The sequence below is a fragment of the Lingula anatina genome, chromosome 2 (assembly GCF_051362555.1).
Source record: "Lingula anatina isolate TDL-2025a chromosome 2, LinAna3.0, whole genome shotgun sequence".
NCBI lineage: Eukaryota > Metazoa > Brachiopoda > Lingulata > Lingulida > Lingulidae > Lingula > Lingula anatina.
This window is the reverse complement of record NC_141768.1, coordinates 21830448-21858240: the sequence shown is the minus strand read 5'-3', so window position 1 is coordinate 21858240 and position 27793 is coordinate 21830448. Positions and strand designations below refer to the sequence as shown.

General features: G+C 33.8%; 2 protein-coding genes across 7 annotated transcripts; one reads left to right on the top strand and one right to left on the bottom strand.

Annotated features, from left to right (window-relative positions):
- Positions 1 to 216: 216 nt before the first annotated feature.
- On the bottom strand, positions 217 to 15331 carry LOC106172757 (UTP--glucose-1-phosphate uridylyltransferase-like). 3 transcript variants are annotated; one of them, XM_087003801.1, is made up of 15 exons: positions 15211 to 15331; positions 13141 to 13275; positions 11482 to 11589; positions 5811 to 5999; positions 5225 to 5358; positions 5000 to 5065; positions 4629 to 4762; positions 4340 to 4431; positions 3992 to 4060; positions 3690 to 3721; positions 3433 to 3529; positions 3040 to 3118; positions 2606 to 2769; positions 2212 to 2316; positions 217 to 1860 (listed from the first exon to the last, which is right to left on the bottom strand). In XM_087003801.1, the coding sequence occupies exons 1-15, from the start codon at positions 15244 to 15246 to the stop codon at positions 1753 to 1755; spliced, it is 1548 nt and encodes a 515-aa protein (XP_086859927.1). In that variant the 5' UTR covers positions 15247 to 15331; the 3' UTR covers positions 217 to 1752. The 3 variants fall into 3 exon arrangements, with proteins under 3 accessions (XP_086859927.1, XP_086859924.1, XP_086859925.1); XM_087003798.1 differs by lacking the exon at positions 15211 to 15331 and adding an exon at positions 14975 to 15153; XM_087003799.1 differs by lacking the exon at positions 15211 to 15331 and adding an exon at positions 14628 to 14816.
- Positions 14883 to 27672, top strand: LOC106172741 (protein O-mannosyl-transferase TMEM260-like). Of its 4 annotated transcripts, XM_087003794.1 has the most exons (20): positions 14883 to 15053; positions 15457 to 15623; positions 16278 to 16438; positions 16819 to 16850; positions 18728 to 18879; positions 19295 to 19469; positions 20759 to 20872; positions 21123 to 21302; positions 21561 to 21601; positions 21878 to 21961; positions 22182 to 22299; positions 22581 to 22654; positions 22996 to 23083; positions 23556 to 23686; positions 23980 to 24034; positions 24602 to 24750; positions 25034 to 25213; positions 25416 to 25469; positions 26042 to 26129; positions 26346 to 27672. In XM_087003794.1, the coding sequence occupies exons 2-20, from the start codon at positions 15520 to 15522 to the stop codon at positions 26574 to 26576; spliced, it is 2211 nt and encodes a 736-aa protein (XP_086859920.1). In that variant the 5' UTR covers positions 14883 to 15053; positions 15457 to 15519; the 3' UTR covers positions 26577 to 27672. The 4 variants fall into 4 exon arrangements, 3 of the variants coding, with proteins under 3 accessions (XP_086859920.1, XP_086859922.1, XP_086859921.1); XM_087003796.1 differs by lacking the exon at positions 15457 to 15623 and having other exon boundaries at positions 14920 to 15053; XR_015332761.1 differs by lacking the exon at positions 14883 to 15053 and having other exon boundaries at positions 15346 to 15623; positions 25065 to 25213; positions 26346 to 26430.
- The last annotated feature ends 121 nt before the right edge of the window (positions 27673 to 27793 follow it).

The following is a 27793-nucleotide window of genomic DNA, read 5'->3' as shown; positions in this document are numbered from 1 at the left end:
CTTCTGAATTTTATTATTAAAATGGTGCCATCACTGCTGCTGAAAAAGAGCAATGGAGATGTTAAATGCTGTAGAATATCTGGAGAGGAAGTGACATCTCAACTGTCAGAATAAACCAGTTCATTTAGTTTAAATTTTAAACAAAAATCAAGTGAAACAAAGAAAAAAACAAACTAATTTGGCAAAAAGGGACCACTTCAAACAAAAAAAAAACAATTGTAGCATAAATATTTATTATTACTTTATTTTGCTACAGTACAATCATCTTTAAGCCATTTCATGTACTGACACACCATGTCAAAAACGTGTATATAGTGAAAACAGGATTAAATAGTTGACAGTTATTATTATTATAACAGATTTGTGGGTAAATCACACAAAAAAATCAAATGGTTAAAGATTCCATCTTTAGTTATAGCATATCTACCATGATGCACAGATAGGTCACAGCACTAAGAAATATCAGCAATGTGCTCAACAGCTTGCTATTAAAATACAATACATTATCACACCGAGACAAAACGGGAATACTGTAACCAGCTTAAACTATGGAACTATGTCATATCTCAAGTTCAAGTTAAAACCCTACACCTCATACAGCACTGTGTCTTTGACACAAAAAAATGGCACAGTTAAAATTGGCAGGTCTTTAAAAATTAAAAATTACCAATTTGTTGTATTTAATGTTAGAAAAACAAAGAAAATGCCTTCATTGCATATAACAAAATGTATAAATACTATTTTTAGCATGATTAGTAAATAATTTACGTGACATAAAATAAATGAGAGCGCGTTTTAATAAATGCACTTCTAATCAAGGAATTACATCTGATGTAATTCCTTGTTCTAATTTAGTGGTTGACCCCTAATCCAGACTACCTAAGCCCCACAGATAAGATAACTACTGACTACCAACTTAAGGTTATTTTCAACCCACTCAGTACCGTGCTGCCTACTTGTTATTCAAATTTTTAAAACGGCATACTGAAGGCTAATGGCAGCATGTGGGTTATAACGTAGCAATAAACTAAAAGGCATACCACTTCTTCTTTGAAACACATTGGCTCTGATAGCAAGTGCCCCAAACTGACATAAACCATCTCTCTGTTATGAGATGCTGACTATTGTAAGGATGTTTCTAAGACCACTTTAAAATGGGCTTGTCCATTTTTTTACCATAAGCCATTACATGGCATATAATACATTTTTTCCCTGAAAAACATCAGTTAAGAAATAGCATGAATGTATTTTTATTACAAATTATTTAATGATTTCAGTCCGAGCTTCATGTTCTTGTATGGCTTCAAATTCCGTATCAAACATTTTAATTTTATCTTTTATTTTCATTTTATCTTAAAAGATAAAAATATTCTATATGGACTGTGCCCCTGACAGGACACTGCTGATCTAGTCATGTGGTCCTTATTTTATTGGTGACTGCATGCTTAAAGCTGGTAACAGCTGTAGCTGAAGACTGCAGTACTTTATGCCTTTCAATAATTCAACCAACCGTCCCTCACATTTTCTCTTCATTTCCCTTTTCCTTCATATCAGCCATTCACTTCATGTACTTTCTGAAGCCTTTCTGAAACACCCTGCCATTCAAAGCAGGCAGCAAAGTTAAGCAAATATTCTTACGGTCAGTGGATGAATAACACATTCAATAGGCAATTGGATCCAGATTGTGAACTTGAATATCCTATATATACAAGATTCTGGAGACATTCCTTTATGGTGAGATTGCTCAAGTTTTTAATGGTCCAATATTCTGAGGTTGCCCGAGACTATTTTATTTTCTAAAATGGCTCCTGGAGGGATGTCTATTCTTTCTCCATGGTTGGCTATTATAATGACCGTGCCCTGAAGAAAAAAAGACAACAATTAAATCATCATCAACCATTCCCTTCCAGACAAGTTCTCTACAAAATGTCTAAATATCTTCACTATAACATATGAAAAGTTCAATCTTAAGATTTGAATGACTGGACTTATAATCTTTCTCATCTTTTCCATTAATATTAATATTAATATTATTATTAATTTTTATCTTTCTAATTTTACTATTATTTATCATTTTATTATCTTTTTTATATTTTTCGAGGTGGAGGGAGAGGGAAAAAGTTGAATATGACAGTATATGATTCCAATTCTTTTATGATATTTTTTATAAATATTTATCTCAAGGGACTATCATATCCTGGGTCTCCTTACCTTCAGTGTCACTCCCTTTCCAAACGTGACATCTCCTGATACCGTCAGATGGTCCAATTCCAACACATTGGGAATACTGGCAAAACGCCACAAAAATTCCTTCACCTAAAATTTGAAAATAATAAGCAAGCGTTATTTTATTTTCTTGGTATCCATAAGTTGAATAACTCATACATTCTGCCACTTCAGTCCTATCACGAAGTTTGTCAACAGAAAATAAAGTGGTCAATTTCTGTTCACTCCACTTTAAATCTCTCAGCACAAAGATCAGATTTTCACTCTGCCTAAACGACTACCTCACCCCTCTCTTTCAGTCTACCTTCATGTTTGACTTCTGCATACAACTGGTGCCATCTGACAGAGGCAAAGCCTCATCACTACCCAATGAACTTACCTTTGTAAAGCTAGTCCCCAGTTTAACCAGAGGCACAGAGGGGAAGGACCTCTTGGGGCTCATGGTCAGCTGACCCGTCTTCAGGCTGTACAGATTGCTCATCACAAGGAGCAAGTCTGAAGATGTCTTTACTGGCAGGAAGCGTGACCTGGGAACGTTTACACCTAATGACAGGAAAAAAACTTGTTGTATCATGTGATTTCCTTGTATGACTGAAGTAGCATGGAGTTTTCTGAACATGTTATAACTACAACAGCCACAATCCCACTTTTTACAACTCTAAGCAAAAAACGTTTTTCCTAACATGGAAATTTCTCTCTGTCTCTCTCTCTCCTGTCAAATTTTTGCCCATTTGCAGATAAATAATCAGACATGGCACCCTTCCCTTCCCCATCCAGTTGTAGTTAAGATGGCCATCTCATGCCAGTACTTACACATGGCTCCCTCAAAGCTTTTGATGGCTGCTCCCACAGCAGTCTCCAGCTGAATTATATTAGTGCCATCATCCATGGTCTGAAAATGATCAAATATATATAAATGAAATCATTATAAATAATATCCCCCATAGCAGAGTATAACACACCACAAATGAGCATTGGATGCTGCACAAGGAAAAAAGCTCTCAAGTTATGTTATACTATGAACAACTTGTACCACCATGCAATATAAATAAGGTTTTTCCACTTAGTATTTTTCTAATCAGTGGCATAACATATTATAAAAAGGATCTAATTATTATTAATATTATTTTATTTATTTATTTATTATTATTATTATTATTATTATTATTATTATTTATTATTATTTTTTTTTGAGGGTGGGTTTACCTTAGGATTGACAATGATTTCCATGTGAATTGTTTTATCCTCTATTACTCTTCGTACAGCATCAAGCTTGATCCACAAATTATTGGTGTTGAAAATCCTAAGTAACAAAAAACATTAATACTTGTAAAATATTTTAGTACTTTAAGTTATTTTTCAAATCAAATTTTGCCTAAGAAATGCAGTTGAGATTTTACCAAATGTGTACCGGTGCATGCGCTGACTCATATAATCAATTCCTTACAAAACAAAATATTTACCTGAATTTGTTGACACTTTTAAATTCATCAACCTGTGAACAAAACAAAATGAACAGATTATCAATTTGAAAAAATTATCAAACACAATATGTACTGCCAAGTTATTTTAGATATGTTCTAGATTTGATCTTTTTTTTACTTACAAGACAAAGAATAAAGGATATAATAAATAAACAAATTATATCAGGTAATTCTTTATATATATAAATATGTTAACAGGGTAACATATAAAGAAGTCAAACTGATGGAATAGAGGCTGCCTGCAACATCACCATGAAACTGTAAATAAAGCATAAACTTACAAAATCTTTGGGAACTTGTGCAATTTCCAACAGCCTAAGTTTTCCTCGATATTCAACCAAAGTTCCACCCTAAAAGGAAGAGGGGGCAGTTTTACAACACATCTCATACTGAGACCGAACTCATATTCCCTGTATGACATTGCAACTGTATTCTAATGATAAAAACCAACCATAAGCACTGCATTAATAATTCAATACCAGCATTTTCCTACACAGAATATGCCACGCTGTATTCACCCATAAATTTCACTGAAACATCATGTTACTTCTATTTCCAGCAGGAAACTGTCAGTCCCTACTGTTGTTTTGAAAAATAAATAAATATTTATCCATCTATCCACATTTTACCTTAACGTCTGCTCGTGTCTTGTCAGTGACCTCCATTACAAACTCTGGGGCTGCAGTTTTAGACTGTGGGTTCAGCAAGAAGTTCAAGATATCTTTTAATTGTAATTAAGGAAAATATGTGTTAGTTACCCTAATACATGTTCTTACACCCACATTGTAAAGAAAATAGTGAAAAACCCTCTCAACATTCTATACAATAAAACAAGATGACTTCTGACTTTAAGACGAAAAGTCCTTTTCATATGAGAAAGAAAATAATACTACTGTATTTGTTCTTTAGAAAGGATACTAAGGTCCACATTGGCTCCCATGTTATCAATGTTGGAGACAAACATATATTCTTTTCCCTGGTCTAAAAACTTCTGCAGGAGGCCAGAGTTGTAGAAAGATTCATATACATCACCATGTCCTGGGGGGTACCACCTAGAACAAACAGACAAAATAATTGTATTTTTAGGTATTAAATAAAATTTTTTTTATTATTAAACATAATATAAATACTGGATTGGTTCAAAGGGTCAGACTATCAATGAATGGAAGTGAGCATGTAAACTCTCCAACCAAACTCATTACTGAGTTTATTCAAGTAAAAGAGCAGCTTAAATGTGAAGAAAAAATTGTCCTGATTTTAAAGTTTAAGACATAAAATTAAAAACTTACGCTTCGTGTTCCCCTGTAGCTGTTTTGGCCACTGGCAACAATGACTCACGATTTATGCGTGGGTACCTGTTGAATAAAATATTGTAGTTTGATCAAGTTAAAGATATACTAATTCTGTGAAAACTGTTTTAAAAATATTCATTTATAAAAAAAAAATTGCTATATCTAATACAATATGAATTACACAGAAGGCTACTGGGGTAAAATAACTTAAATTAGTTTTACCTGCTTTGATTAAAAGTGAATATGCTGACTTTGACTTGGTTATATTTCCTCAGTACTTTATGTGTGTCTTCATCTGTATTGAAAGAGTTCATCAACACTAGGGGGACATCTGTGCCATACTTCTTGTTCAAGTACTAAAAATAGAGGAAGGAATGGTCACTTTGAATGTACGAAATTTCAACTTGGTGATCTAAAATGTTTTTACCCCTGATGAGCATTTGTGTTCAATGGCTGAAGGGTGAAATAAAGTAAATAATATAACAAGTTCTAATCAACAAGTTATTTTATTACATATTATCCATTCCATTTTATTAGAGGATTATGGAATTTATATAAAGCAGGCAAGTTTTCGGCTTGGAGATATTATATTCTTTCAGTTGATATATAATTTCACTAAGTCTCATACCATGTTCAGTATAGCAAATACAGTGAAACTTTTGGTTAACTATTTGTCATCCATCACCCACTTTCTTCTAAACTTCTCTTCCCCCCCCCTCCAAAAAAAAGAAAAAAAAAAAAAAAAAAAGAAAAGAAAAACCAATCCTTCATGCCCACCCCCACCCTCTGTTGTCTGCCTATCTCTTACCTCAATCTGCTGCACATTGAGATCCAGGAAGGTGAGGTTGTTCCTGACTTGGATGATACTCTTGGGTCCCGTACACCCCATGCTGGTCCCCAGACCACCATTTAGCTTTATCACTACCAGTTTGTCCAGCATTTGCTTCATCAAAGCAGGTTCTGGCTCGTCGATTTCCAGGTCCTTGTATTTCTTCATCTAAAATAACCAGTTACACTTATTAAAAAAAAAACACACCAAGCACCAATGTGAGCACTAAAATAACAAAACAAATAAACCACCCGATAACTGCAAGGCAAACAAACTAAGCTTCAAAATTAAAATTCATTAGTATTCTGAAATTCATTATACATGTACTGATGATTTTTAGGACACAGTTTTAAGTTATATATTCTAGAACATAACCAGCATATTTAGTACATGAAAAATTATGCTGGTGAATACATTTGCAAATATTATCATTTAAATTTAAATAACCTTGTTCTAAACAAATCATATTCTATTTCTATTTACATTGTCTTCCAAACATATTGAAAGGGAATATCAACATCAGGGACTTTTATTTGGGGGGGAGGGGGATATCATTTTTTAAGGTCTGCATAAGGAAGAATAAGTGCATTGCAGGATATTTAGACATAAAAATTACTTTAGAATGTTTTGAAATGCATATAGTTAAACCCTTTTCTATTGGTAGTCGCCAGTTTATAGACAAAGAACATACAGAGTTGCCATCCTCACTGATGCTGACAAAACTGACTTTCTGATACCAAAGTTTTAAATGCTATATGAATGACACATCAAATTGCAAAGAAAGCCATAACAGTAATTTATTTAGACTTCTACTGGGTATGTAATTTAGTAGCCCAAAAATTATCACTGTTTTCCTTACACCGGTTTTACATTTAACCTTCACCTAATATGAAAAAAGGCACACCAGCTGACTTCTTTACAATCTTGTTTCCTTTTTTCAAAAATACATAAACGTTGATTCAGAAGGAAGTACTGAGACGGTTGTTACTGAATTTGCATGTGTGTGTGTGTGTGTGTGTGTGTGTGTGTGTGTGTGTGTTAGAGAGCTCTTGTGCACGCATTCTGACCGAGGACACACACCCGCCCGAAACCCACTAACCGAGGACACACCTCCAACCGAGGACGTCCTCGGTTGACATAAGCAGTGGAATGCATAAAGGGGCCCATTTCAAGTTAGGTGGTGAAATTTGACGCTATTCTGAGCCAGTCCTCGGTTATGCTGTATAGCGCGGGCCAAATTCCCGCCACGAGTGTATCAGAAATACTGTCCAACTTTTTGTCTGAAATCGGGCTATACACACGCGTCCTCAGTTGTGCTGTAAAGGGCGGACCAAATTCCGCGTCCTCGGTTGTGCTGTAAAGGGCAGACTAAACTGAAACTAATGTTATATCTCAGATGTCTATATATTCAGTAAGTTCATATTTTTAAACTAAAGGTCTTTTTATCAAATTAAGCTCTCCTAGGCTTTTCATAAAACTCACAGAACTGATGATTATAAGTAAAAGAATGGTCAAGATTGAAAATCAGCATGACCAGGCCCTTTTCTTTCAAATGTTATGCTGTTTTTTTTTTTCAGCATATAAGTAACACTGTAAGCACATTTCAGGGAGAACCAATAAGCCTGTTTTCATGAAACTCACAGGAGTAATCAATGTTATCTATATACAAATCAAATTTAAAAATAAGATTGATTGGTTGTGTTTTGAGGGACTTCAGCTTTTATTTGTATATAAGTGGTTTTCCTCAGATTTGATTGTCAGGCATGTTGACAGTTTCGTTATTGAACTAACTAGATATGTAAATATGTTAGTGTTTGTCTGAAATTTTCTGCATCTTTACAACATTGCTAGTTGATTATATAAATATGACAGTAAACATGTTATCATGTACTGTGTAATACAGTGTCTCAAAATGGAGGAAATGGGGTGATTATTTTCAAAAGTTTTGCATTTTTTTTCTCCTTTTTTCAGTGTACATGCAACACTGTAAACACACTTCAAGGAGAACCAATAGGCCTGTTTTCATGAAACTCAGAGAACTGATGATTATTAGTAAATTAAAAAGAATGATCAAGATTGAAAATCAGCATGACCAGGCCCTTTTCTTTCAAATGTTATGCTGGTTTTTTTTCAGCATATATGTAACACTGTAAGCACATTTCAAGGAGAACCAATAAGCCTGTTTTCATGAAACTCACAGAACTGATGATTATTAGTAAAAGAATGGTCAAGATTGAAAATCAGCATGATCAGGCCCTTTTCTTTCAAATGTTATGCTGTTTTTTTTAAGCATATAAGTAACACTGTAAGCACATTTCAGGAAGAACCAATAACTTAAAGCCTGTTTTCATGTAACTCACAGAACTGATTATTATGAGTAAAAGAATGGTCAAGATTGAAAATCAGCATGACCAGGCCCTTTTCTTTCAAATTTTATGCTGTTTTTTTTTTTCAGCATATAAGTAACACTGTAAGCACAATTCAGGGAGAACCGATAGGCCTGTTGTCATTAAACTCACAAGAGTGATCAATGTTATCTATATACAAATCAAATTTAAAAATAAGATAGATTGGTTGAGTTCTGAGGGACTTCAGCTTTTATTTGTATATAAGTGGTTTTCCTCAGATTTGATTGTCAGGCATGTTGACAGTTTCGTTATTGAATTAACTAGATATGTAAATATGTTAGTGTTTCTCTGAAATTGTCTGCATCTTTACAACATTGCTAGTTGATTATATAAATATGACGGTAAACATGTTATCATGTACTGTGTAATACAGTGTCTCAAAATGGAGGAAATGGGGTGATTATTTTCAAAAGTTTTGCATTTTTTTCTCCTTTTTTCAGTGTACATGCAACACTGTTAACATATTTCAAGGAGAACCAATAAGCCTGTTTTCATGAAACTCACAGAACTGATGATTATTAGTAAAAGAATGGTCAAGATTGAAAATCAGCAAGACCAGGCCCTTTTCTTTCAAATGTTATGCTGTTTTTTTTTTTTTGTTTGTTTTTTTTTTTTTCAGCATATATGTAACACTGTAAGCACATTTCAGGGAGAACCAATAACTTAAAGCCTGTTTTCATGAAACTCACAGAACTGATGATTATTAGTAAAAGCATATTAGTAACACTGTAAGCACATTTCAGGGAGAACCGATAGGCCTGTTGTCATTAAACTCACAAGAGTGATCAATGTTATCTATATACAAATCAAATTTAAAAATAAGATTGATTGGTTGAGTTTTGAGGGACTTCAGCTTTTATTTGTATATAAGTGGTTTTCCTCAGATTTGATTGTCAGGCATGTAAACAGTCTCATTATTGAATTTACTAGATATGTAAAATGGGTTGTTTGACAATTTCTGCGTCTTGACAATATTGCTAGTTGATTATATAAAAATGGTGGTAAACCTGTTATCTTGTATTGTGTAAAAAAAGTGCCAAAATGGAAATGAACTCGTATCATTGTAGTTTGTCAGATTCAATCATTCACAATGTTCGGAATGGAGGAAATTGGACATTTAAACTTGTTATATTGATATTTTTGCCATTTCAACAATTTTCTTAGTTGATCATGTGAAATGGCAGTAAACTGTATTATTTTATGTAAAAAAGTTAAAAATGGAAAGAAACCCATTTCAGTACAGTGCTCTCTTGTATACATTTAGCATTTTCAAAGTATGACTTTGGAGTTCCATGAACCTGAAAACCTTTGCTAGTCACATTTTCTGAATATTCATGATACTAATATTTTATTATAAAAAATTGATGATCATTATGCTGTTAAGCATTATATAATATTGCATCAAATTGGAAGAAAGCACAATTTTGGGTGCTGCTGGCATGATGTCCTCAATTGTAAAATTGTGTACTGTGCAAGTCTGTATCCAATGGACGACACTTTGTGTTATCAAAATATAAAATTCATGATAATAAAAGAGTGCTAAATAGAAAATAAGCATTATGAAAATAAAATGTTTGAAAACGAATTTCTTTGGTCTTTTATTTTATTTCATCAGTATCCTTTCTTTTCCTAAATTAATTGATGTTTTATCTCATAATCTTCAATTCTAAAAAAGTGGCAAAGCCCAGCATTAAATATTGTATAACTGTTCATTTAATCATCACCTCTGGTGTTATTTTGGAATTTACCTTAAATATGAAAGAATTTCATAAAAATGTGAATTGCTGCAAAGTAACGCTATATAAAATTTGCTTTGCATTAAAAGTACAATCATTATTACATGTAGATGCATGCATGTCCTCGGTTGTAATGTGTAGTGTCTGTCCGTGTGTGTGTCCGTGTGTGTCCTCGGTTAGAATGTAAAATTCTTGTCAGCAAAAAATTAGTTTTTATAAAAAATTAATTTATAACATTCATACTCGAATAGATTTTACCCTAAATTGAATGTTTTTATTTTGATTTAACCAAGGAATAAGATGTCCTCGGTTGTATGGTGTTGTGCTGATGTCCTCGGTTGGTACACATAGACAAGTATGTGTGAGTGTGTAAGTGTGTGTGTGTGTGTGTGTGTTTGCTTATACTGTACTTTTTTTATAATCTGTAAGTTAAGGACACAGTGACAGCGAGTATACACCTCTGTTTCATTGGCAGCATGTCCTCATAATTTTTCATTGATAAGGTGGGCTAAGAACCAGCTCAATTGCCAGACCCACCTAGATACTGCCTCTTGGCAATATTATTAGAACCAACTCTTTTTCAAATTTGAGAAAAAAAAACAGTCAAAACTAGCTACCTTTTCAAGATAACATAATGGTTGTAATGGATCATGTAAAGCAAAAAAAAAAAAACTTAGCCATAGATAAGACTTGTCTTTTATGTAAGCTGTGAACCCAGGGCAGCAGAAAACTAACAAAAGAAAAAGCAATTTTGTTTTTCAGATAGCATATACAGTACCCCTTTTAACAAAATGTCCAATATTTCTTTGGGGGGGGGGGGGGCATTCCATTGTAACTTGTAATTTTTGGTTAGTTTGGTGAAGAAGAAATTTAACATTTTCATCCCTTAAATCCAAGCCAATAAAGAATGGCTTTACAAAAATTCAGTCTTTGAACACAGTGTATAATTACTTACTATCAATCACTTGAATGAGGTAACAAGAGATCTGGGGTCTTTGTGTCCAGTCATAAATCAGAAAAACAGACCACTGGTCACTTAGTAAAATGATAGCCCTGCCATCAATGGTGTTTTATCTGAACTAGACTGATGTGTTTTTCAGTAGTAAGAAGAGGTTCATCATGAAAGGGATGGGTAAAAATATACCAAATTAGATTCTGAGTTACAAAAGGTAATGGCTTTAATGTCCACTAAGACTTGACATGTATAGACTCCAGGTTTGCAATAATTTATTGTCCTAGACTAACATTTGTGTCTCTCAACTTCTATGAACAAATCAAAAGTGACCTTGTATCACAAATCATGAAATGTAAAAAAAAAAAGAATTTCTCTATAAATGATTCATTTTCTCACATTTCTTCTTTCAGATGTCCATATGACCATCATACAAACCCTAAGAAGCATCGCAAATTATTATCAAAATAATAAGTCTTCTTTAATACAGCCTAATACCACAACTTGCATCCTGGCTCTTTACTGGGATTCTTGTAAACATTCTCTGTACTTACTGCTTCTTGGGGTAAAAGTTTAATGTCTTCCCATTCCACTGATGGTCCTGTTTCCACCATGAAACGGTCAAATAACCGCTGGAATCCATCCAATTCTTTTTCAACTGTCTATGAAAAAAGATAATGAACAAAAACTGAATTTAATTTTTAAATTAATTTTTCGGTAATTTGTATGAATTTCTTAGCAAGATAAATGTACTAAAGTAGTTAACTCAGATTGTTATATAAATATAACCTTCCCTTATCTTTATTACATGTAGTGTCATGAAAGGTGACACCATTTAAATTCTGTAATAAAATAGACTGAATTTATGTTCAAGCATAATCTCTCTACTTGGCACTTTAGTGAAATGAGCTCTTTTTTCAGTGCAGATGTCAACCAAATCATAAAAACATAAAAAGTTCTAATTGTTTGATGTACTGAGAATGAGATGGGCATTTACAAAATGTACTTCAAGGACAGATAAAGTGACTTAACCTGTAAGAGATCTAGGTCAAACATAACTAATGCTACCCAAACAGAGAATCAAACCATTCAATCATCTGAATCAATGTAGCTAATAAGAGAAGAAAGCTTTCATAAAAATTTCAAAACCATTCCATAAACTATTCAGCTGTTTATTATAGGTTTAATCATTTATTTAAGCTTTAAGTTCTTACAAGCAATAAATAATCCATATTTCAGGTGGCAGTCAGTTCTATATGACAAATGATGTGTGGGGGCAAATCTTATGAGGGAAATAAATAAACCTGGGTCCTTAACCACTCTTGTTTCAAGTACAAAAATTTCCACAGGGCTACAGTGTATAAAGCTGTAAATTTAATATAAAGCTGTAAATTTAAGTACCTTTTCATTAAAATTCAGACAAAACCCTTTAATTGTTTTTCCCAACATGTTTTGCTAATAATGAGTTAGATAGATGACTTGAAATGTTTGAACTGCAGGGACTATAGTATGTGTCAAAAAGCATATCTGATTGAGGAGTAACTATAAAAAGATATTGGAATAGGACAGCCCTTTGAAACTGAACAAACATTTCATCTATCTTATCAGCCCCTTCTTTATTATCACATTCCCATTTACATAAGATAACATTAGTCCTCTCAATGTCCTCTCTTCAATGTCACAGACACTTTTAACCTCAAGTTACTTATGGACAGGCATTTGGGTATCCCCGAACTACACAAAATATCTTTCTAGACACATTAAAATAAGCACATTAAGTACTTATCACTTAAATTGCATCATGATAACATGAACATGATACCAGCTGTCTTGTTAAAATTTCTAGTCCTTTGGTGCTTAAAATATGGCCTCGTCATAAAACATAAAACATAAGAAGTTTTTATCCAAACCTACTTTTTTTTTCAATTTGATGAAAATATCTAGTAAAGGAAATGGTTACAAAAGCCAAATGTGAGCACATGTCATAAATGTAACATATAATTGTTTGATTTTTTTTTTTTTTTTTTTTTTTTTTTGTAAAAAATATCTTAAAACCAAATTAGATTATTCATATTATTACAGTCAGTTTTGATTTTTGTGGACCTTTTCCACTCAAAAGGGATGTTCACTCTTGCACCTAAGGCCTCAAAAGCAAAACCAAAATTTGCCTCTCTGCTGTCCCTTTTCTTTTCAATTCTCTATGGTGAATTTACCTCCTTAGTTCCTGTAGGCACTGTGTTCATGAGCTTGTACAGCTCTTTTGCCATTGCCTGCTTAGCATCTCGGTGAGTCAGCTCCTGGAATTCGATTTCACTTCCACGGCGCTGGTGGCCTTTGGTGAATGCTCCCTTAAATGATGCAAAAAATAAAAATAAATAATAATAATAAAATTAACAATTCAAGATTACTGATAACACTTTAATGATATTGCTTCATACTAAAGTTTAAAACACATTTTACAAGTTATGCAATTTATGTTTTTGATTTCAACTGACAATAACTTTCATAAAACTTAGATAATGCACATTTCAAGGTATGAATGGACTAGGCACACTTTGCATGAAAAACAAAAAGAAATAATCAGAACATCTAAGTTCTAATAAAGATCTAATGAAGAGCCAAATACAATACAATACAATACAATACAATACAATGTAATACAAATGCTACACTCAAAAAATTTGATATATTTGGATTTTAGTTTATTAAGCCCCCTGTTTACAATTATGTGGTAAAAGAATTTTAATTTTAAGCCAAGAGAAATATTCTAGTAGGTTTTGAATCATTTTGGACTGTATATTATTGACTGGCAAAATGGATAAATAACAGACCTTAACTAATGTTTGTTTTATAAAACCAACAGTTTGAGGAAAATAATGCATTTAAATTCTAAATCAGAAATGTGCAAAATCACTATAAAAGTCATGGCTTTACAAAATACATGAAAGTATTTGTACTGGCATGTATAGCAATGAATTCTGTTAGTCGTGGTTTTGGTGAGACTATTATGTAAAACATGTAAATCCACAACTGAAGAATTATGTTTACAGTTTCTCTCTGAAATAACACTGAATCTATTGGTAACTTACTGCACCTATGTTTGAACAGCTTTGATTTAACACCAAACTGATCAAATGGCTCTTAATTACCTGTTGCTATCACCCATAAGAGATAGCACACATTTTACATCAAGCACCACGCAAGCAATTTATGAGGAAGTTTTGCCAGTTTCTTGGCATCAAGTATAATTTAAACATAATGTTGAATGACTTATCTTAAATATAACTGAAACATGGTAGTCTTTGCAAACCTCCACAAAGCAAATTTTGTTCGAATTTGACAAACCACCTAAAATATGTTTTAGTACAGTACAAGCAAATCAAAATTTATAAATCAACCTTGGATATCCCAAATATACATTAACACTTCTTTTAATAGTACCAAATTGATTCACTGAAAGATTTTTTAATCGAAAATGGACTTTTTGATTTACGAAAAATATACATGTATATATTTAGTTCAACAGACTACTTAATGTTCTGTAAATCCAATAATTTTTTCAAGCTTCAGTATCTATAATTCACACCTGTCAATATTAGAAAGAGTCCTGTATCAAAAAATTTAATTTTCAAGTTGTGCGAAAAAAAAGTTTAAAAAAAACAATTTCCACGATTTTATTTCAAAGTGCATTAGTACTTACAAATTTTGTGAAATTTTCTTCACTGTTGTTTATGAGACCATTGCTGCTGAGTACTGATGCCATGTCGTTGAAGTTTGTGTCTATGCAAATGTGGATCCAGATACGTAGTGCTCTAGCTTGACTGTGCGTGTAGTGTGTGCATGACGTGTGTATTTATACAGTGGTGGCGGAATCCGCAACCTAAATCTAGATACTGGGTCACTCTGATAACGACAGGATTTGCGGAGGATTTGTCACACTGAACACGGATTTAATGACGTACTACGACGGGGGTTCTCTGTCAGCATCCGTAACAGACATCACGACGCTAAATGTTTTAATGAACAAACAGACTGATTTTAACAAACCTTTTCGCTGATAACACTGTCTACATCGTCAATTTTACGGGAGTGTGACCTTGCAGGACAACTATCAGAGATTGTATCGGTAACTTGCGTCATTTTCATAAAAAATAACAAACCGAAATAAAATAGTCCTGCATGCATATCTGATAACATATTTCCTTATAATGTAAAATACGTCATTTTTTATCACGGAGACTACAAGTCAGATCGATTATACGTTTATAATGGATGACACTCACGGTTTTTCTGTCTGCCATCGTTAGGTGACCTTGCATGTGCCCGGGGAACGTAAGTGGAAATGGAAAACCCCCGATCGCTTCAAAGTTATATGTGAGAAGTAAAGATACTTGTATTCATTCAATAATGATAGAAACCCCCCTTTATATTATTTGGTTATATTAATTGGATTCTGTACCATGCAATTATTGATTTTGATATAAATGTAACCTGATATGCATCTACGTGTCCATCCCTTACGATGACAGAAATGGCGGCTAATTTGGAAGGAATTCCCAAGATTTCCGCTTGAGGGAGAGTAAGCTTTCGCCATGGGTTCTAAAAAAAGAAAAGAAACTCACAAAAAGGAAAAAGAAGAATCGAAAAAAGCAACGAAGGACTTCAAAAACACCGAAGGAGAGAAAGGAGGAAGAAGGTGTTTGAAATTTACACATTATTTTTTGTTAGACTGGTTCAAAGACCGTCTCAAGTTACGGAATTCGTTTCCATCCGTCCGGTACCCTGACGCGTTGTTGTTAAATCAATTTTTTTCAGAATACCAGGAAGTTTACTTGAAACTGTTATATCCGTGTTTTATTATATGTGCCAACCAACACCTTGCTAAATTCTCAGAACTACTATTATTCTTTACGATCGAACCAACCGCAGTGACTTGGTCGTACTTTGTCGGTTGAATGGTGGTTTTGCTCTACAGTTCCTGCATGAGATTGGAGATAATTTTTTTTATGGAATGAAAAACTACCCACTAGCATGCAAGTCATTTTGATTTTAACCCGTTTTTTTTTCTGTTGGATTACACTAATTTTATTTTTAGCATGTTGAACATATATTATTAAATTGTTATTAAGTTATTATTTCAAATATACTATGTGCACCATGCATATGTACTTTAAAATGTCCAGTACATATGCACTTGAAATCTTGTTAAATGACATCAGAAGATGAGATGACATATCATATGGTATACTGTACGCACATGTAGGTATAATTATGGACTGATATCATGTGGACGTTTAGTTAAAGAACCATGAAGATAAAAGATCAAGATTAGTGGTTGTTTTCTTTTCAGTGGCAAAAATAACGTCAAACCTGTGGAGGCTGCACCACGTGTGCGTGCAGACCCTGATACTGACCAGAGATCAGAGTTTACCATAATTACAGCCTGCGGGACTTTAATATGGGTTGTTTACCTATACACCCTTCATCCCTCCCTGCCTGGAGGAGACTCAGGTATAGGGACTTCTGTATATGGATAACTACCTGCCTCATCCCCCCTCTCCCACCCCCACCCCACACACACACACACAACACACATACACATAAACACACAGTGACCCTAATATCTGCTTCTTGAGTATCAATTAAGTTTTAGAAACATTGTGCTATTAAATTTTGCTATTGAAAAGGAAGAAAATGCCATTAATGTAAGTGATTTTCCTTAGGAAGCATTATTTTCTTGTGAAGAGTCTAGCTATATTTTTTAGCCATTTCAAAATATCTTTAAAAGAAAGAATACTGTAACATGGCAATGAAAATCATTTTTCCTGCTAATTTGGTAGGAACTATTCATTGTTGTAGTTGTTTTTTCTATTTAGAGCTTTTTTTTTCAGGAGAACTTATTGTGGCTGCTCATGAATTAGGGGTAAGTTGGGAAATTATGCTTTAGTTTTTTCTCAATATTTCCAAGGTAGCTGATAAGGGTCACAATTTGCATAAATGTTTTGAATAAATTTAGGCCAGTAAATTTCAAGAATTAGGCCTTTTTCACATCGAGCAGTATACTTCCTCAATACAGTGTGTTGTTACACTATGAAAAATTAACTTATTAGCCTCTCTTTTACATAAGAAAGTCACCTAAACATAGCCTTTCCCTTGATACAATCAATTTATCAGCTTCCACCCAAAGAGTAACAAACTAATATGTCAAAGCAAATAAAACACCCTGTATCATAATCACATATTAGGACCTTCCAAATATAATAATACAGACTGTATCTCTTAATTATAGCATCAGATGTGAAAAACACCTTACACATACTGGACCAGCTTAAATATTCAGACTTTTTAAATAAGGAAAATACTTTATTCACTTTGAATGGTAACCATTACTCCTGACCTCAAAAGGATAAATTAGTTCACTGATGAGGCTAAACATCGCTTGATCTTTATGTCTGTAAGATTAATGGCTCAGCTGGCAAATTAGTGACCTTGGACCATTGACCATTGCTTTTATTTAAATAGTGCTACAGTATTGCTAAGAACTAGATAGTTGCCGAGTTATCTTGATTGCACATTTGACTGTCAACTCTGCTTTCAAATCATTATTATGACAGGTTATTGATACTAACAAGTGACCAAAGTTTCAAATAATAAACAATCTATACCATTACATTCCAACAGCCTTGCCATTGATAAAGCAATAAGGAAAGAGTGTTATGTACAGGAAAAATGGCCTTTTCACACCAAGTATTATATCTAACTGTACTAAAATGGTTTGGGGGTTGACAACTTAGTAGCCTGGCCAAAGCATAATAGTCTCATTCAGCTGATATTTAAAAGAGGAAAAAAAGTTTACTTTTTTTGTGTTGAATTAAACAAGAAGTTTAAGAAATACTGCTCTGACCCTCATCTCCCTCTCTCTCTCTCTCTCTCTCTCTCTCATAAGAATTTCAACCTACTAATGTGTTAAATATTTCTGATAGAGTATAGGCAAAAATTAGAAACTTCTTTTTCTAAAACTCACCTCATGCACAACAATATAACCCCTATCCATAATGCCTTCAGTAGGCTTCCTTTTGAAATGCAGGTGAAGTTCACAACGCTTTCCTGGTGGTTTTCAGCAATATCTTGTATATATAAGGGTACTTTTAGTCATGACAATCAAAAAACCACTAAGCTGCATGAACTTTTGAACAGACTGAGTAGAGCTGAATTTGCGTAAGTAAAAAACGTAAGTGCCTTGGTGCTGATGCATTAAACAAGTTGCATTAGGTTGTGGTTTACCGTTTATCAGGGCCCATTTATACTTAGTAATGGACAAAAATTTTAAAGTCAAATAAAATTTTAATTTATTTTCTTACTAGAAAAAAATGAGACAGATTCTATATATTTATTCATTTATTTATTTGTAGGCATATTTTCTGTGTGTCTTTTCCGTTTACAAAACATATATGAAAATAGTTATGAATGCTTGACCTCCTAGAGGTCGGTGTTCCAATTGTTGTGGTCGAGGATGTTTACCAGTTGTCTCTATGTGGTCATTTCTTCATGATGAGTGCCTGGAAAAAGCCATAATCTCTCTGCATTGCACTTTGTTCTGCTAGTTAAGCCAAAGTATTTGAGTTGTAGAACACATGTTGAGTTCATAATGTTTGTGTACATAAATTGCCATAACTTTTCCCAGTATTATATGATTTCCTGTGAACATTCATCAGCCATAATACATGTGCACGCACATGTGTGAGCACACACACACTGCTGGTACTGTAAAACACTTGAGCATGTATAATAATGTTACAGGTGCCCCACCCTCCGGGCTACCCACTATTTACCATGATCAGCAAGCTGGCCATCAGCCTGCTCCCAGTGGGGAATGTAGCCTATAGAGCACATATATTAAATGCTAGTGTAGCAGCTGCCGCAGCTGTGTTACTACAGCTTACAGTGTTTAGGTGAGTGAATACTGAAGAAAAGAACTTACAGTTGATTAAGAAGTTATTATTTTTTCTTTTAAGTTCATTTAGTGATAAAGATACGAACGATACAAAGATAAGATATTAGAATTCACTGGATGACAATAATAAGAATGGAAAAATATAATGGTAAAAAATTCTTGGTTTAATAATTGAGAATTTAGAAACTGGAAAGGTATTGAAGAAAAATATCTTGTAAAGAATTTAATAAAATTTTTGTTACAATTGAATGTGATTTTTATTTAATAGGCATACTTTAAAATGATCTCTGATAAAGTTAAATCTTTTTGTATGATGCTAGTTATTATTAAAATATTTGCTTTATTTAATTCTGGATATTAGGTAAAAAAAAAAAGAATTAATTATTCCATGGACATTTGTTTATTTCTCCCAGGTTAACTCGTTCTCACCCGGCGGCCATATTGTCAGCAGGACTGTTTGCCCTCAGCCCATTGACTTGGAGTTGGGCTACAACAGCAGAGGTTTTTAGTCTCAACAATTTCTTCATAGCACTCCTGATGCTGCTGTCAGTTCAGTTTGAACAAAGTCCAGTGCAACTCAAACCAAAGGTTAGGCCACACTTTTTTATTTTTATGGATGACATCCTCTGGGGACCCCAAAGTCGGTGCGAGCGGGCGAAAAAAAAAAAAAACAGTCCAAAAAAAAAAAAAAAAAAAAAACTGCTTAAGAAAAGTTATGTTTTCAGTACACAGCTGGAAACACTAATTTACCACAGAAACACGTATCAAACTAACAACATGTCTTTATCCATGCTCTCAAAATATTAAAGCATTGTGAATAGGGCCTACTTCGTAGAAAGGTAAAAAGTCATGAATATATATGCTGCATATTACCAAATCTATTTAAGGTTATTTCATGCATTCTGTTGGTATAGAAACCAATAAAACAAATATCAAATAAATAGCGTGTCTTTATTTGTACTCTCAGAAAATTAAAGCATTGTAAACACTTCACAGAATTGTTAAAAAAATTAAGCAAAGATAGGCCTATGCTTCCTACTACTAAGGTAATTTCGGTCGATGCCATTTTGTCTACTTCGACTCACACGCTAGCAGCCAACTATCGGGTGGCCTGTCCGACCTTCAGTCCACCAAATACCGCGACGCTCTTGTCGACCCTTTTTTTGCTCCAAAAAGAAACTGGTATGTGCTGCTTTGGACAGAATGTCACTGAAATTTTCCGGGCGATGATTGCTGGCCGCGGCCAGCCTTTCGTAAAATTGTAAAAGGGTGATATCTCCATGTCCAATATCAATGGCAAACCAATCCAAAACAACGGCCCCCGTTCTCTTTATGACTTTAATTGTCGTGTATTTTGAAATTAATGCTAGAGATGAAGTTGACGGCAAAACGGCCATATTTCCATGTGGTGATAATACGCATGCGCAGAAAGCTCATTTTCCACACTCGGAACTACTCGAATGTCTCCGCAGTCGACAATGACAGTATGGAGCTTGCGGAATTAGCAGAGAATTGCCGATTGCATTTTCCGGCAAATTCAATAACGATGTTTGCGACAACCGACTTCCTTTGGGGGGGGGGGGGGGGGCGGTTTGGGGGGGGGGGGAATTTTTTTTTTTTTTTTTTTTTTTGGAGAACGGACGAAAATCGGTGCGCGCGCAGGATGTCATCCATAAAATTAAAAAAGTGTGGCCTTAGATAGAATGTGTCAGTATTAATATTCTCTTTTCTCATACCGCACTGGTTCAATTTATGTCAAGATCCAAAGTTAAGTATAAGCAGTGCAGATTCTATCAGATACAGACATGCTGACTTGTAAGCTAGTTTCTAGTTAGAATCAAGGTAATGTCGTATGAGAATTATTATTATTTTATCAGGTTGCAGTTGTGGGTGCCTTTGTCTGTGGACTATCACTATGCAATCAACATACAATTGCTGTGTACGTAATGTTAATAGTTTTCTGGGTTATGTACAGCCTAGCATCTTACAAGGTAAAGTACTTCAAAAAATAATAATATAGAAAAGAGTTTTTTTTTTTTTTTTTTTTTTTTTTTTTTGTTACTGCAGTCATAGCTCCAGTTATTTTCATTGTCATGCTTAATTTTTTCATCTCTTTAGAGATAAAATCATAAAACATACTTTTATATTCAGCATTGATAATTTACTCTTTATAATGTAAAATAAAACAATGACATAAAACATATCATTTAATTCATTGCTGATAATTTTGCCCTGTTCTAGCTGCTGTCTTTGATCCTGTGTGTCAAACTTGGTGTTGGTTTCCTCTTGGGTTTGCTGCCATATATCTACCTACCGCTATCAGCATACTGGAACACAGCGCGGTATACCTGGGGAGACCAGAGAACTTGGGGCGGCTTTGTTAGACATCTTCTCAGGCAGGAATATGGGACATTTGATTTGGTGAGTACTGAAGTAAGAGGGTTGTGAATTATAGCTTGTATCAAAATGACGAATTTATAGGGACAGCATGTTACTTGTGCTTGGTTTCTATAGAAAAAGATAAATGAGATATCACTATTTAGGGTAGAATACTGATTTGTTGCAGGTGATTATCATGGCAAATGCTCTTTTCTTTATTTGATGTAATTGTATATAATGGTGTGAACTCTTCATCACTGTGGAAGCACATTTTCATTGATGTTTGTCTACCTGTTGCAGGGTAAAGATCAAGTTGGAAGTGATATGTACACATTTTTAAGGTAATGTTGAGTTTCAGCTTGGCATTTTAATTAGTCTACATCCTTTCGTGTATCACTCATCAGTGTGAAGGACTAAGCTTCTTTTTGAGAATGTAAAGTGTGTTTTTTTTTTCAAAAGTTGTGAGAGATTAGTATTTGATATTTGCACTGTTTCATTACATTATATCACTGTGCTAGTTTTATTTTCTTTGTATGAAAATTATTCAAGGTTACATACAGTAAATGTTGTATGCAGTTAATGAAAAAAATTTATCCTTGATTTTTGCTTTGTTACAGTTTCTATTTAGATCATACAATCACATCTTTTCTATATATTGGGCCAACTCTTGCTTTGGTTGGAATTGTTGTTTCATTTAAGAGGTAAGCAAGTAATATATACTTTATATCGAGTTATTTTAGTATTTATAATAGATAGGTGAACTTAAAGACCCCAAAACATCCAATCAAATACTCTTTGAATATCACCATGTATTTGATACCATTATCATACAGATGAAATCATCTCTTTACTAAAAAATGTTACTAGACTCTACTGGGGGAAATTAACTTTCTAATTAATGGTTGTTTTTACTTCTTTCAGGGCTTGGAAAAATGAAGGAGGCTCTGTGTTAACGTTCTTCCTAATGTCACTCTGTTACACTTTGTTCTTTGCTTGGAGAGCAAACCTCAATCTCGCTAACCCGTTATTTAAAGGAGTGGTGAGTTTACACGTGCACGCTGCTTTATTCACAATATTTTTTTCATAGTTCTTATATCTGTCTGTTATATTTTTCTGCATATTTATAGCTTTTATGTGGTTCAGTTACAGTACAAGGATTACAGATTTAGTTTTTTTCCATTTGTGATTTTAAGGTAGGTTGTTGTTCTACAATACTAGACTGTTGACTGTATGTGTGAGTAATCTCCTCTGTGTAACTGGTATAGAAGTTCTGGTTGCACATTAATAAGATATTTGTAAAGCCTTTACTCTGTATTAAAGGTGGAGAGGTTCTGGCTGCAGACTGATGTGGTGGTTACAGTACTGGCTGGAGTTGGTTTTAATACTATTACCTCGTAAGTAATATTAATAGTAATAGGTTATTATCAATGAGATATAAAAAGAAAGAAACTCATTTCACTGAAGAGTGAAGAGATTAACCAAAATCCGTCACCTAATTTTTGTCTCATTATATAAATAGGTACTTCTGATGTAAGAATGTGAATTAGAAGAATTTAGAATAATGAAATCTTGTCCATTTGCCAACAGAACAAAAAATGAAATTAATTTTACAAAGAGGCATGTTCTTTTGTTTTAATGCACTCCAATATTAAGATTTTATGAAAAATTAGATTCATTCAAAGTCATTATTCCAGCTTCAAAAGTTGGCATCAAAATTACTGTATGTACTCTTCAGATACCTGTCATCAAAGTTGCCCCCCATGAACACAGTCAGTACCTCTGGGGCCTTCATAATAAGCATAGCTGTGGCTCTGACTCAACTAGTAAGTATTAATACATCACAGAGCTGAAAAAAGTCTAGTTCCTTCTTCCTGAATGTCCTTCTAATGAAAAATACTGAAGATAGTTTTTTCTTTCTTTTTTGACTGTAAGGGACCGTTCACATGAAAAATCTATTTTCTAAAAATCTATTTGCGGTATCTTGTGATCACGGTCTGTGCCCTGAATACCCTACGGTGTAATTACGGGCAGCGCGAGCCAGTTTCTTCCAAAGCTGTAATTAATTCTCGGTGCTGCCAGTAATTACACCGTAGGGTATTCAGGGCACAGACCGTGATCACAAGATACCGCAAATAGATTTTTAGAAAATAGATTTTTCATGTGAACGGAGCCTTAGTTAGATAGTTTTTGTTACTGTTGTGCATCATTTGAATTCGCTATTGTCAGCATTAGTCGTATGTGTACACATTTACATATTGTTTTCATAAACTGATATATTCTTTCTCTTCTATTCAGCAAGTAAATTTCCACCAGTGCAACCAAAGTGGAAATCATGTGGTCCATGACTTTGCACTCAATGTCCTGTCGTCATTCCCTCAGAATTCTGTCATTTTCCTTAAGGGTGACTTGCCAAGTATCAGCATTAGGTAAAGTTTTTGTCACCATCATGGAATGATTACAAGAAAAAATGACAAACCATGCGAGCTGATTTTCTAAATATAAACATTATTTGTATTATTGTGTGTCTTAAACTTTTTTAAATTGCCAGTGATAACACAAACTAGTAAGTGCTAAAGTACAAGCACTATATTGGCGATATTCCAGTTTTGTCTCTTGTGCAGTAATTTTCTTTATAAGTAATGAAGTAATTTCTTCGGCACTGTCACAATAACTTCAGCATAATGTTTCTTTATCCTTCATCTTTTACATTTTACTTCAGATATTTCCACCTGTGTGAAAATGTTAGACCAGACATAAACATAATAGACCAAGAGGTGGGTAACAGTAACATGGTAGAGCAATTACTTTAAGTGGGAAATTACTTCAACTTTAAAGTGGAAACACAGCTATTGTTTTCTCACTCCAATATCTGCCGTGTAAGGTACAATAAGTTTTCCCCTGTCTAGAAGAGAAGTACTCAGTATCCATCTTGAATGAAGAGAGGCATTGGTTGTAACATGGAAGTGTCATGCAAGATGACACAAATGGAATATATCCTCAGTAAATTCTTGCTTGTGGCTTGTTGTCCACATCACTTTTATGTGACCAATCAGCCATTGTTTGATAATTTTAAATGGTATTGGTGATATACAAGTCTTACCACAAATTTTGACACACTTATCCAAATACAGTGACTTTGAAATAGTCTTTAACTTTATTTAGTGCCAAAATCTCAATAAAACCTTACATCTTACACATAAGTTTAATTCAAAAGTCAGTATAGACAATCAGCTTGGCATAATGTATTTATGCTTGTGACCAAAATCCCAATAAAACACCAATAAGTCCATCTTCTCACAATGAAAACAGCGATGTTTAAGTGATATAACCTACCATTGCAGATCTTGAGCTATGAGTGGTCACTAGCAATGACCAGGAAGTTCCACACCATTGCCTTTCCAGGCAGCTTCTGGTCACTAAAGAATGAGCACCTGCCAGATGGTGGCATCTCCTTTAACTTTAAACATTTGATACAGGCTAATTATGATAGGTGAGGTCTTTTCAGTATTATTATTAAATAGTATGACGTAAACTGTGGTAAACCACAGTTGCATTATTCAGCCCAAACTGAAGTACACCTTTACAGGCATACCTTTCTCGAGGTTTTTGCTCCTAAAGGGATCATACAACCATTTTATTTACTGATAGTGTTGCAGACAACTGTTCATAGTGTTATGACATAAACTGTTTTGTTGACTTGTTTTATCTACCTCTACCAGACACGTTAACCTTGATGCTACTGTATAAATTGTCAAACTGTTTCATATATTCAGGTTTCCATTATTTGTATGTATTGGAATGCAGGACCGTGACCCTTCCTGGTCATCCAGTTATGACCTCTGGCCATATGGAGTTTGTTCCAAGATTGTTAAAAAGGGGACAAAGTTTATTCCTCACAAGTGGGGATTGGAAACTCAGGATATCACCAGCAACTGGTCCTACCCTTATGATGGGTATGAGTGATGTTTGTTGTTTGAGTATATTAAATTAGTCATTTGGGCAAAGTTTATCCCCACAATCAAAATTTAAAATTATTATTAAATAATTTAAATATAATTTTTTAAGCTTGTTTCAAGTTGTTTGTGTTCCCTCTGTTACTTTTTTTCTTCAAAAAGTATTTGTGTAATTTCAATTGTTTTCTCTTTTTTTTTTAAGTTTTCCTGAGACTTCATGGGAAGTAGTTGCAACTCATGAATCTTGGCAGGCAAAGTAAGTACTGGAATTTCTAATGGAATGTATAAAGGGTGTAATCCACTTTAATCATCATTTTCACAAGTCTACAAACTGTAGGCTGGGGGAGGGGGTTATTCCACTTGATATGTACTCTTTTGGAAAAAATATTAAAATGATGATCCAAATTGCTGTCAAAGGTCATTATTTTTAGCTTTTCACCTTATACTCTCTGAACGGTGGGAGGGGGTTTGGAAGAATCCTACTCTTTGTAGACTTGTGAAAATGATGATAAAAATTGATGGCCCATGAAGTGATACCATTAGTGCACTTGCAGTATGCCACATATAAAACTGTGAAGTTGATAAAAATACTTAAAAATTATTCTTTAAAAATTAATAAATGATGGATCTTGAACATGTGCAGTGAGAGCTGTAAATATATTCTCACTGTAGATTAGATTTCAGAATTTTCCTTGACTTTCTTTTGTAAATTTACATCTTGAGGTCTATTTTATCAAGCAAGTTACATTTCAATTGGAGAATAAGAAAAAATAAGATGAGTGTTTGATTTTTCTGGATATACTTCACTATCTGATCACCTTTTTCTAGGATCAGCAGTGCATTCTATATGTATGATAAAGCCACTAAAACGAGCAACAAAGATCTCAAGACCTCATTATTTGTAGAATCTCACAGGGTATGTACATGTATTAATCTATGATTGCTAACTTGTTCTTAATCCTCCCTAATGCTCCTTCTGTCCCGTGGTGTGCCTGATACGTGATGATAACAGTTATAATATCTTGGCCACTGTTTTTCCTTGAATTAACTGTCTTTTTTAATACCAATTTTGAAAATACCTCAAGTTCTCTGTTAAAAATGTTGATTACAGGTTTTCTTTTTTCTTTTTCAGTTGTATGAGAAAGCAATTAAAGATAATGGATCAATTTTCCCAAGCTACTGGCACAAAAACTTTGCCTTAGTCTGTGAGAAATTGCTCCGTCTGGACAATCACGCCCTAGACAAGGCCAGCCTCCTTGAGGAGACAATCACCCACTTCACCCTATACTTAGAGAAAAAGCCAGACGATCCGCAAGCGGAGAGCATAAGGGCAGCAGTGAAAACTCTACAAAAAAGTACTTAAATAGATAAATCACATAACTTATGTACAGATAGGTAAACTTAGGTTACATACAAATGCATTGATGTATAAATGTTAGTGTAATAAAAAAAAACAAAACATTTCACAAAACAAATTGTTATAGGATGAATGATTTCACACTTTTTTGTGATTAATCAAGACAAGGTGGTCTTTGAAACGAAGGAATTTATGAATGTCATAATAATGAGAATGGTGCCAAGCTTTTTTATTACATTTTTTACCCTTATAGTTAGGATTTGATTTTTTCCATTTGTGCCAAAATAGCCCAAAAACAATTGTTGTAAGCATGATGTATGGCTTTTATTTTACCCCCAAAGAATGTACTTTTTATATTGAGACCTAAATGTCATGCCACCATGAAATGATCAAACAGAATAAAACATCTCCACCTATCAATCACATATATACATATGGACATGTGCTGCATGAGATATGGTTCATATATTACAATACAAAGAAAGTGATCCCTAATAAATTAAAACCAAAGAGATTTCCTTTCAGAATGTAGCTGAAGATTTCATTGTGTGTTACGATTTTTTAAAATTGTAATTTGCATAGTGACAAGATGCATCTAGGTATTGTATGTGAATTAGATTTTCATGAACTTTTATATTAATATACCATTATATACGTATATATATATATAAATGCATGATGATGTTGTAATGCTGTTGAATTTAATTATTATAGAGTTACAAAACACCTTGACAGATTGCACTTTTTTGTACAAAATTGTATGTCTTTAATTTTAGCCAACCTATGATACTGCATATTGGGCTAGGGCCTTTTACTAACTTTAATATAACTAAAATATATTCATCATTTTATATTGATTTGCCCAAGGGCACTTTTGTGCTGAAGAGATTTGTCTGTGAATGCAGTGTTCCCAGGTTTAGGAGAAGTGATTAGGTATAAGTTATTTTGCCAATATAAATCAGAAATATCTCAAGGGTTCATTTGACTGAAGCAGAATTTCTTAAGTGTTTCCATTATTCTTGAAAAGAATTAAAGGGCTTTAAAGTATTTTAAAGTGTAGTTTTTTATGGCACGTAGACCAATAAATATATTTATACTGCAATGGCTTTTTTCCTACACCCATGAATTGAAACAGTCAAAGAGTGCCTTCAGATCAGATGATCCGTGGAATAACTGACCATCTGACTAAATATGGCCAACCCCACAAAAAAGCAAGCTGCCCT

What these genes read in the sequence shown, in the direction of transcription:
- LOC106172741 (XM_087003794.1), top strand. Translation starts at nt 15,520, where the DNA reads ATGGGTTCTAAAAAAAGAAAAGAAACTCACAAAAAGGAAAAAGAAGAA. An exon ending in CTACAGCTTACAGTGTTTAG is followed by an intron (nt 18,880 to 19,294) that starts GTGAGTGAATAC and finishes TATTTCTCCCAG; the next exon opens with GTTAACTCGTTCTCACCCGG. An exon ending in TATTTGTAGAATCTCACAGG is followed by an intron (nt 26,130 to 26,345) that starts GTATGTACATGT and finishes TTTCTTTTTCAG; the next exon opens with TTGTATGAGAAAGCAATTAA.
- LOC106172757 (XM_087003798.1), bottom strand. Translation starts at nt 15,124, where the DNA reads ATGTTATCAGATATGCATGCAGGACTATTTTATTTCGGTTTGTTATTT. An exon ending in GCTACAGGGGAACACGAAGC is followed by an intron (nt 4,763 to 4,999) that starts GTAAGTTTTTAA and finishes TGTTTGTTCTAG; the next exon opens with GTGGTACCCCCCAGGACATG. An exon ending in AAGCTTTGAGGGAGCCATGT is followed by an intron (nt 2,770 to 3,039) that starts GTAAGTACTGGC and finishes TCCTGTCATTAG; the next exon opens with GTGTAAACGTTCCCAGGTCA.